Source organism: Suricata suricatta, chromosome 5 (genome assembly GCF_006229205.1).
Source record: "Suricata suricatta isolate VVHF042 chromosome 5, meerkat_22Aug2017_6uvM2_HiC, whole genome shotgun sequence".
NCBI lineage: Eukaryota > Metazoa > Chordata > Mammalia > Carnivora > Herpestidae > Suricata > Suricata suricatta.
The window spans coordinates 74,402,130-74,413,915 of NC_043704.1; the positions used below are offsets into that span (position 1 = coordinate 74,402,130).

General features: G+C 40.4%; 1 protein-coding gene across 1 annotated transcript in view; it reads left to right on the forward strand.

Annotated features, from left to right (window-relative positions):
• The first annotated feature begins 376 nt into the window (after positions 1-376).
• Positions 377-11,786, forward strand: part of ATP13A4 (ATPase 13A4) — an 86,232-nt gene continuing 74,822 nt past the window's right edge. Inside the window, exons 1-2 of the mRNA XM_029938730.1 lie at positions 377-406; positions 777-950. Of these exons, the coding sequence (XP_029794590.1) occupies positions 377-406; positions 777-950 (204 nt within the window). The remainder of the gene's footprint in view (positions 407-776; positions 951-11,786) is intronic.

The following is an 11,786-nucleotide window of genomic DNA, read 5'->3' on the forward strand; positions in this document are numbered from 1 at the left end:
TTTGTCCAGATTACAAATTTTTTAGAGGTATAAGATTCTTCCCTTGCTCCTATTTGTATCATCCCAGGTCTCATATCTCCTCCCGGCTCATGGCAAGTGCTCAATAACCCACATTGTTTCTGTGGATTTTCCTTGATCATGTAAAAGTTTTTGCTACTGAACAAGAGAGGAGGGTAGGAATGCACAACTCCACTCCAAACACCTGAAAGCCAGTTGGCGCTTAATTATTCATCCTCTTGTGGGTCAAACACTTTGATCACTTCCTGACTCCACAGTCAAGGCTTGTTTCTGTCCTGCCCATGTGGCTGCTGGTCCTAACCAAGGGAATCATCAGTTGCTGAGGTCATCTTGTCCTTCTGTCACATGGCTCATGGCCATGTCTGTGAAGGCTGTGGATCAGACCTGGGTTTGAATCTTGGAAGCAGAGCTTCCTAGCTCTGTGCCCTTGGCCAGGTCTTTCTGAGCTCAGCCCCATCATTTATGAATGAAGGTAACATTATCCTATTCAGGGGCTGCTGGAGAGACTTAAATAAGATAACATATCATCTAGCATTGTGTTTGACACAGGGTAGTCAGGTGCTCAAATTATAGAAAGTGAGTTTTGCAGTTTGTGACTTTTGGAGGCTTGGGATCATGTGTCGTTTTGTCAGGGATCCTTCTCCAAGTTCTCAGTCACTCCTCACCTACTTCAGTCTCTGCCCTAGTTTTATCGCCAGAATCCCAATTGGCTCATTTGCTATTTATAGTGTTTAACCAATATTTTGGTTCTTCCTCAGGAGATATTTGGCTACCAGACTCAAGGTTGCCGGAAAATTCTCTGTCTTGCCGGATCCATCTTCTCATTTGGGATCCTCCCCTTGGTGTTTTACTGGAGACCTGCCTGGCAGGTGTGGGCAAACTGCGTCCCGTGTTCCTTGCAAGAGGCAGACGTTGTGTTGCTGAGGACAACAGTAAGTGTGCACCTGGCTTTGTACCTGGCGACCTTTTCCTTTCCTGGACATCTCATTACAGGATGTCTGCGGGGAGATGTGCACATGGCAAGTTCCATCACAGCCTTGCGTTTTACTTACCAAGAACTCAATGATTTATGTATGAAGGGATCTCATTAAAAAGATCTACTTCACAGGGTATTTCTTTTAAACTTGTGAGTTTTATTAATATTACAGCCTGCAAAACCATCTTAATAGCTACAAATAATGGGTAATGTGAGGGAGTTAAGTCAGGCTACAAGTTACAAAATTCACACAGATCCTTCCCCTTGTCCTGACATATCATACCTATCCTAGTCCCCCTGGGGCAACTCTGCAGGAAGGGACAAGAAGAGGTGGGGAGGAGATGGGGAGATGAGGGGAATGCTGTCTTCTGCTGATTTGAAAGAGTCATGGTCTTTGAGAGACTGTGTCATGTCCTGCAGATGTGCTAGGGTAAGAAATGCAACTGTCTTGTCCCCAGCTCATTGCCTCTCTCTGCTAATACAAGGTCTTGGTATTAGGGGAGTTTCCCTGAATTTGCTCAGCTAACTCTTCTCCTGACGTTCATTACACTTCAGCAACGTGTGCCATGCCTGTTGCTACTGGACTCTCAGCTCCACAAGGGAAGGGATCATTTCTAACTTGCTAATTGCTGCATCCCTGATTCCTGCATGTGGTAGGGATTCCATAAAGATATGATGGCTTACAAGCTGAAGGAGATATTCCTGTTGGTGGGAGTCAAAATACAGTCTCACAGAGAACACTTTTCTGGCTGACTTTTAGTGAGTGTTTCTAACAATGCATCAACCCAAATGACCCAAAATGACAACAAAATTCTTGATAGGTCAACCTCCACTGGGCTAACTTAGAGATAGATAGATAGATAGATAGATAGATAGATAGATAGATAGATAGACAGATAGATAGAGATCTGTATTTAATGCAGCAAGAGAGGAGGACAGCAATGAGTCTTATAACTGGGATACAGGTGATAGCTGAGGCACCGCCTCCAAAGTTCCACTCTAGTTGTCAGGGGACAATGATCTTGTTGCACTGGAAACAACCTCAGAAACAGAAAAGCTTTCTGTCTTTCAGAGTGCACCACCAGACTCTTTGGATCTGAGAATGTATGGTTGGCTGAGCTGTAGCCTCTGATACTGCTGGCAGAGTCAAGACACAAGTAGAAATAGGAGGAAGAGAGCAAGAAAATGGCAAGGGAAGGGAGAAAAATGAAAGAAATGGAGAGGGAAGTTGGAAAAAGGACAATGAAGAGGGAGAAAAGAGAAAGAAAGATCTAGTAAGAGTCATAGAAATTTTAAAAAAGTGGGGGCACCTGGGTGGCTCAGTCAGTTAAGCATCCGGCTTTGGCTCAGGTCATGATCTCATGGTTCACAGGTTCGAGCCCCGCATCAGGCTCGAGCCTGGAGCCTGTCTTCAGATTCTGTGGCTCCCTCTCTCTCTGACCCTCCCTTGCTCATATGTTCTCTCTCTCTCTCTCTCTCTCTCTCTCTCTCTCTCAAATAAATAAAAACAGTAAAAAATATTTTTAAAAAAGTGTCAGGACATCTGGGTGTCTCAGTCATTTGAGCGTCCAACTCTTGATTTTGGCTCAGATCATGATGCCAAGGTTATGGGATCAAGCCCCATGTCAACGTGAAGCCTGCTTAAGATTCTCTCTCTCTCTCTCTCTCTCTCTCTCTCTCTCTCTCCCTCTGCCCCTCTACCCCCTTCATGCATGCCTTTAATTTAATTTAATTTAATTTAATTTAATTTAATTTATTAAAGCTTATTTATTTTGAGAGAGGGTGAGTGTGGTAGGGGCAGAAAGAGAGGGAGAGGGAGAGAGAGAGAATCCCAAGCAGGCTCCATCTCACATTTTGGCTCAATCATGACCTGAGCCAAAATCAAGAGTTGTATGCTTAACTGACTAAGCCACCAGGCACCCCTCTCTCTCTTTAAAATAAAATTAAAAATTAAAAAAAAGTGTCAACCAACAAGAAATGGTGCAGTTTGGGATTTGGAGTCAAGGCGTTTGACCCTCTAGTCCTAGAACCTTAGATAGGTTATATCTCAGGTGTGTTGCTGAACCTTTCAGGACCTCCATTTCTCTCCACTTGTGAAATAGGCCTAGTGAAAGGACCTTTTCTTTTTTGGGTTGGTGTGAGGAGGAAGTGAGGTTATGCATGTAAAAGCCCTTTACAAACTGTAAAATACATGATCAAAGACCATTTTGACTGTGTGTGTGTGTGTGTGTGTGTGTGTGTGTGTGTGTGTGTTATTGCTGAAGCAGCGCCGAGTGCTTGCTGTACAGAAGAGTCTTCTGCAGACAGAGGCAGCGTGTATACTGCCCTGCTTATCTGGAAGCTGTGTCCTCCCCTTCTTAGCGAGGAAATTCCTGTCCAGGAGACTTGGGGAAGGAGTACAGTGCCTGGGAATTGCCAATATTCATCCATGCTGAATAAGGTCACCCTTCCTGGTTGCATGTGATCTGCTTCATAACTAGATATATATTGCAAAAAATTTTAAAAGCATTGATGCCTTAGGGAGCTGTGTGCCCTCCTCCTCTTCCTTTGTCTCTTTCAAAGACTGTTAAGCCCCTCCCCCATTCAACTGCCTTCCACCACTAATCAAAGCAGTCGAAACCAGCTTCAATCTTGCCTTTTTCATCTTGATTTCAACTTTAATTTTTAATTACCTGCTCTTATGTGTCATTTTAAATAGATTTGCTATGTGAGAGACTCTCCAAATAAATGAGGTTCTAAATTAGTCTTTATATAATTAGACAAGAACTCAATTATATCCAACATTCTTACTATCTGAGCCTTAGATAAAAATAAGGTTTGGGTACCAATAGTTTAAAAGTGTGCGGCTAGGTTATTTGCACTAAAATGACACCTTAAAAATTTTTACTTGAATTGTATTACCATAGCTGGACCATAAGGACTTTGCATTAAGGACGGCTAAGAAGATTCCTGCATGAAGATGTGTTGTATATTTATTTTTCATGTTATTAAAAAATCAGTACTTGGTATTTATCATCAATCTCACACTGGAAAGATTACAGATCATTATCACAGATACTGATTAGGCAGTCATTTCTTAACATTAAAAAAAGAGGGGGGCCGTGATGTACTGACTAAAAGTCTTTGGCACTCAGTCTATTTTCAGTTCCCCATCTCTTATTAAGCACATCTAAGAGTGAGATTTTTCCAAAAGGTAAGAGTAATCACACTTTTATTTCATAATTTTGAAACTGGCATTTTATTCATTATTCATCTACTTCTGAATTTTAACCAATATCTGTAGGGTTACCACATTTCTATGCAAATAACATGATTTACATTCATTGGTGTTTTGAATTCAGATGCTCTTGATGATTTCCATAGTTTTCATCTTTATTATAATTACAGATGTGGTGTTTTTCCTTCCCTGTCATATGCCACATGTTGTCAAAGACCCATGATGTGCAGAGGAGAATGTGATGATTGGTAACCAGGCTGAGTCAGGCTGTTTCATTTCAGTGTTTTCAATGGGGAGCATCTTCCCTTCAGTTTCCCCTAAAGATGTCAGAGCTAGGGACTTTATTTAGAAAACTGAAAATTCTGAAAATCAGCCAGGCAGATGCATCCAAAGGCCCACCAGCACCACCAGGATGCTCGTCAGCTACCAGAGCTTGTGTCCACATGGTCTGGCTCCCTTTCTCATCTCTCCTCCTCCTGTGTAGCCTGGTCCCTCCAAGCCCAGGGGCCTCACATTGACACCATTCTCGAAGGGAGCCAGACACATTTTGTTTATGCGGAACATTTCTTCTGATATTCTCTATCCTCTTCATTCATTCAGTTATTTCATTCATTCAGGAAACACTTCCTGAAATGCAATCATGTACCAGACATTGGTATAGGTACTGGGAATATAGGTATGAGCAAAGCAGATGGGAATCCATATCCTGCAGAGTGACATTCTGGTGAAGAGTCCACTCATACATGCATGCACATGCACACAGGCACTCACACTTCTATAGCATGAATATAGAAAGTAGGTGTTCTACTCTATTTATTAAAATGTACTCATTTCTCAGCCATTTGCCACCTTTTCCATTGTGGGTCCATTCTCTGCCTCAGTTCTGGAGGGAATTAATTACATTTCCTTCATTCTCTTTTAGCTCCATATTTTCACCTCAGACTACTATAATGCTTTTTGGGATCTGCCTTGTATTTAAAAGCTATTCATTTCACATTTTATAAAACAGCATCTCATTGAAAATTTCACAGAATTCCCATAACAACTCTGGGAAATGGGCATTATCATCTATCTCTGTTTTACAGATGAGGGTACAAAGACCAGCTTTGCAGGTTATTAAGCCTAGTAAATGTCAGCCAGGCTTTCCTCTCTTCTTCTTTCCCTCCTTCCCTCCTTCATAAATTTGATGAGCACAGGTTGTGTGCCAGTCACAGTGGTGGAATAGAATAATTAGTAAAATCAGGGTTCTTGACCTCATGAAGTTCATTAGATCACGATACAAATAAACGTAAATATCCAACTGTTAGAAGTGCTACTTAGGAAAGGTTCATGGTTATAGTAGGATTATAAAATAGGGCTCTGACCAAGTCAGGAAAGCCTAAAGGCTTCCTTGAGTTCCAAAGGGTGATGAGTCAAAAGGTGACGGTAGCTGGTAGGGAGGGGCACATGGGAAATGGTCCAGGAAAAGGGAATAGTGTGGAAAAAGAACTTGCACCTGTCTTCTGACCCTCTAAATCCAGAGTTTTTTGCCCACCATGCTACATTCCTTTTTTATAGTTTTTTTCTTTTATTCGAATATAGGCTTTGTGAACGCAGTAACTGTGTCTAACTTTTCATTCCCGGCAGCATCCAGCACATAGCCGCAGCAGGTGCTCAATATTTATTTGATTTGATTAAATGAATTGAATTTAATCTGTAGTAAATGGTCTCATGATTTTTTACCAGCACTTTCTTACACAGATGCTAAAGTGAAAGGTCATGGCTGAGAAAGTAAGAGAAGAGAGTCTTATGTTTCTTTCAGGTACACATTCGTCTTCTGAATCACATTCCCCCAGCTCCCGTTTCAATGGGTTTTACTTAGATATTCAGCTAGAAAGCCCTGAGATTCTGTGGGTTCTCCTATAAAAATGATTCTTTTTTAAAATGCTTATTTATGTGTTTATTTTGAGAAGGAGAAAGAGAGAGAGAGAGCAATTGAGGGGGGTTAGAGAGAGAGGGAGACAGAGAATACCAAGCAGGCTCCTCACTGTGAGCACAGAGTCCTGATACAAGGCTTGAACTCATTAACCATGAGATCATGACCTGAGCCAAAATCAAGTTAGAGTCTTAACTGACTGAGCCACCCAGGTGCCCCTCAGAAATGATTCTATGTCATGACAAATAGTTTTTAAGCCATTATCTTTCATATCACAGGGCTATTTACTTACTTACTTACTTACTTACTTACTTACTTACTTACTTACTTATTTTTTAGTGTACTCTTTAGTCCCCATCACCTATTTCACCTTCTCTCTCTCACTCCCCTCTGGTAACCATCAGTTTGTTCTCTATAGTTAAAAGTCTGTTTCTTGGTTTGTTTCTCTCTCTCAGTTTTTCCCCCTTTGCTTGTAGTTCTTTTGTTGTTTGTTTCTTAAATTCCACATGAGTGAAATCATATGGTATTCATCTTTCTTTGACTGACTTATTGCACGTAACATTATACTCTCTAGTTCAACCCATGGTTTGCAAGTAGCAAGATTTCATTCTTTTATATGGCTGAGTAATATTCCATTGTGTGTGTGTGTGTGTATATACACCACATCTTTTTTATCCCTTCATGTATCAATGGACACTTGGGCTGCTTCCATAATGTGGCTATTGTAAATAATGCTGCAGTAAACATAGGGGTACATATATCCTTTTGAATTAGGTTTTTGCACCTTTTCCCACCTAATGGTGAAATTTCTGGATCATAAGGTAGTTCTATTTTTAATTTTTTGAAGAATCTCCATACTGTTTTCCACAGTGGCCACACAACTTTGCATTCCCACCATCATATGAGGGCTCTCCTTCTTCCACATCCTCGCCAAAACCTGTTGTTTCTTGTGTTTTTGATTTTAGCTATTCTGACAGATGTGAGGTGATATCTCATTGCAGTTTTGATTTGCATTTCCCTGATGATGAGTGATGATGAGCATCTATTCATGTGTCTATTGTCTATCCGTATGTCTTCTTTGAAGAAATGTCTGTTCATGTCTTCTGCCCATTTTTAAATTGGATTATTTGTTTTTTTGGGTGCTGAGTTATACCAATTCTTTATATATTTTGGGATGAATTTTTTGTTTATTTTATGTTTGAGAGAGAGAGAGAGAGAGAGAGAGAGAGAGAGAGAGAGAGAGGATAAGTGAGTTGGGGAGAGGCAGTGAGAGAGGGAGACACAGAATCTGAAGCAGTTTCCAGGCTGTGAGCTGTGAGAACTCAATGCAGGGGCTTGAACCTGCAAACCATGAGATCATGACCTGAGCCAAAGTTGGATACTTAACCAACTTAGCCACCCAGGCACCCCTTATATATTTTGGATACTAATTTTTTATTGGATATGTCATTTGCAAATATCTTCTCCCATTCAGTAAGTTATCTTTTAGTTATGTTGATTATTTCCTTTACTGTGCAGAAGCTTTTTATTTTGATGTAGTCCTAATAGTTTATTTCTGCTTTTATTTCTCTTGCCTCAGGAGACATATCTAGAAAAAATATTGGTACAGTTGATGTCAGAGAAATCCTGCCTATGCTCTCTTCTAGGATTTTTATGGTTTTAGGTCTCACATTTAGGTCCTCAATCCATTTTGAGTTTATTTTTGTGTATGGTGTCAGAAAGTGGTCCAGTTTCATTTTTTACATGTTGCTCTCCAGTTTTCCCAGCACCATTTGAAGAGACTGTCTTACTTATTGCATTTTCTTTCTTCCTTTGTGGAAGATTAATTGACCATACAATTGTGGGTTTATTTCTGGGTTTTCTATTCTGTTCTATTGATCTATGTCTCTGTTTTTGTGCCAGTACTATACTGTTTTCATTACTAACACAGGGCCATTTGCATTGTGATTTGCAGTTGCATGTATGCTTTCTCATTTGGTCTACTCTGGTAGAGATTATTTTTTCTTCATTTACAGAGAGAAGCATAGAGAAGTTCAGAGGAGAGCTCAGGGTCCCATAGCTGTAAGCAGTGAAAGAAAAACCTATTGAGAACAGAGCTGGAGTTGGAACTGGAGATCTTTTTATCTCCTGGCCAGTCAGCAGACTCCACAGAGGCAGCAGTATGAAACCGTTGAAGAGTAGAGTCTGGAGCCTGACCGCCTGGGTTTCATTCCCAGTGTTGCTCTTGACCTACTTTGAGCAATGTACTAGTTCAGGCTGCCATAATAGCACACCACAGACTGGGTGCCTTAAACAACAGAAAGTTATTTTCTCACAGTTCTGGAAGCTGACAGTTCAAGATCAAGTTGCTGGCAGGCTTAGTATCTGGTGAAACCTTTGTTCTTGGCTTGCAGATGGCCAGCTGCCTTCTCTCTGTTCTCACGTGGCAGAGAGAGTTGTCTGGTGTCCTCCTCTTCTTATTAGGGTACAAGCCCAATGGGATTAAGACCTCACTCTTATGACCTTTCTTAACCTAAATTACTTCCTAAAAGCCATATCTCCAAATGCAGTCAGTGACACAGGGGGATAGGGCTTCAACATATGGAATCAGAACATAATAGGCAAGTTACTTACCTTCCACTCTGCCTCCACGTCCTCTTCCTCATATGTTAAGAGAGGTTAACAATAGTACCTGCCTCATTGCCATGAGAAATCAATGAGAAATCCATCTAAAGTGCATGGCAAAATCTGGGCATGGCAAGGAGTCATTTCATGGGCACTGGTTACTATACATTCTTTAAAACCAATTTTAATTTTTATTTGTTACTTTCTGCTACACACTGCATCTCCAGATGTTTCAGACAATGAACCAGCTAACTCACTATTCCTTCTTCCCTCAGAAATGATCATAAAAACAAACAAAATATTCAATCTTTCCAAAAATGTATGCCGAATTGTTCAGGATTTCAACATAGATATGGTATAGCCTTTGCTTTGTCATATAACCTCTGTGCTTTGTCTACCTCCACAACCACTCTGTCCCCTGTTTTTGGTCAACATGTTCCAAGAGTACTGAGACAATAATTTTGTGTGAGATTTTTTTCAATGCTTAGAACTTTCTCTATTTTATAACTAAATCCTATCCATTCTAGCCAATATCAACTTTTTCCAGTTAAGCAACTTTGGGAATATGAGGTTGAGGTGTCAAGACTATCAGTGGATCTGGTCAAGAGGGGAAAAAGGAAAGAAAAAAGGGCCACTTAAATATAGAAAGAATAGTATTTTGCCAAAGTCATGAGACAGTAAACGCAGCATAGTGTTTTAGAAGAAACCTGAGAAATGTTGTTATTATTACTTTATCCATCCATCATCTACGTACTTCACCTTAGCGAGAAAGTTCATGCTCTTTAGCATTGCGACATATCCATCTCCAAGTGAAAAGTACTGGAGTCTTGGTATCTCTCTGGAACTTTACAAACAGTTACATTTCTTCTTAAGGCAAGCTCAGGAGTACATTTTGTGTAGCAAAATCCTACACAAGGAGGTGAGTCACCGAGTTGGCATGAACTTAAAGTGACCATTACGCTACTTTGAAATTCCAACAGAGAAGATGCTTATAACAAAAAGTTGTAAGAAGACAAACAAGACCACTCACCTGGTGCAACTAGAAGAGTTAGCCTGGCATTTCCAAGTTCAGAAAGGGCAAAGCCACAGGAAATAAAAAATGCCCAGGTTTTCCTCCCTGTATCTTTCTGTCCAGGGCAAACAGAGGTCGTCTGTTATATTCAGTTCTTTGACATGTGCTCTTCAGTTATTTTAAATTCTACTCTCAGAATTCAGCTGGTTAATTCTCTTTTGAGAAAGAGAAGGTAAAGCCTGCTCACTGAGACTTGAGGTGTTAAAAGTCTAGATTTGCCAGGCAAATAGTTTGGATTAGTTGCATTACAAAGCGGTTATTTAAAGTGGTGGCTCCTTGGGTGCACATAAATCTCTTAAGGATCATTAACTGCTTGTGAGAGCTGGGAAACAGGCAGAAAGTGGAAATAGCCATTTCCAGGTAAAACTGCTTCTGTTTCAGAAGGAAAAATAAATTGGAAGACTCTCAGAGACTCTCCACATTTCCTCCAAGGGAAAATAAGTTCTTATTTACAGAAAGAGCTCAGGAACAACATGCTGCAGAAAATGAGGCCCAGAGCCATAGGCCAAGAAACAGTTGTTGCACTCAGCTACCAGCCAGCCCTTGGACCAGGTGCATTATGTATAATTGCATTTAATCCTTCAAGCATCCATGAAACGTGGTATTCTCATCCCCACTTGCCAGATGCAGAAAATTCATCTCAGAGTGTTGCCTTGATTTTCAAGATCATTCCGTGCTGAGATCTGTTCAGGAAAGAACCTGTGCTCTTTCCTTTTTGGATAACACCAAACTGAAAACTGGGAGAAGTTTATGATGTTGCTTGGAGTGACCGCCTCACACTGACACACTTTCCCCCTCATTTCTTTCTTTTTTTAATGCTTATTTATTTTTGAGAGAGGTAGAGAGATAGAACGTGAACAGAAGAGGAGGAGAGAGAGACAGACAGAATCCGAAGCAGGCTCCAGGCTCTGAGCTGTCAGCACAGATCCCAATGCAGGGCTCGAACCCACAAACCGTGAGATCATGACCTGAGCTGAAGTCAGACACTTAACGAACTGAGCCACCCAGGCTTCCCTATTTCTTTGCCCTTTATTTTTCTTAAAAAGTTGGGTAGATTCTTCAAAAATATGAATGATTTTACAGAGTCTTTAACATAGTAGTAAATAAGAAAAAAGTCAATATTATTGCCTTACTCTAAGAAAAATGATCTTATTAAAGTATCTTTCCTTAACCTATAGAACTATACTTTGCATTATATAGAATTATGGGTTATAGGGCCTGGGAGTAAGAAATAAACTTAAAGGCACATATACCCAAACACCTTTGATTTAATTATAGTACAGGCTATATAGTAAGATGGAGGCCTATAGATGAATTTTGGTCCCATACCTGCCTAGACTAAGGCATACAGTTGGTACATCAGATTAGCACAGGCTTCAGAGAGCTTGGACGTTCCAGTGTTCCATTTTGCTGTTCCTTTTTTAGGCATTATAGCCTAGAGGTCTGTTTGCCATCACACAGGCCCAAATAGTGACAGCTTGGTGTTAAGAATAAGATTCTCTGCTGCCAAGAGAGCAGAGACTGTGAGAAACTGGATGCTAGTTCTTATGTGGTATACAATTCAAGGTAATTTTCATACATAAGCCATGGAAACTAATGACAACTTGAAACAAAGAGGAAGGAGCCAAGATTTAGAGTGCAAATGCCTGGCTTCAGGTCCTGGTTTTTCCTTGCTGCTCATACCAGACTGGGCTCATCTGCGCCTTGCTGATGAAGTGCCTAGAACATAAATGTTAAATAAACATTAACTATTTTAATTATTATTTGATATTCACAAGAAACTCACTCATAACAACATCATAAGTGGTCAAAGGCAAAGCCATATATTGAACTATGTCAATGTCAAGGTGTGTTCTATGGAGTTGTTGCCTATCCCTAGACCATGCCCAAGTTCTGTGGCTCAGTCATTAGAAATTTAGCCATCATTAATCATTTTTAGGCTCTAAAGGCAACTCTATGCAAATCTGGTTTAATTTGAGTTATA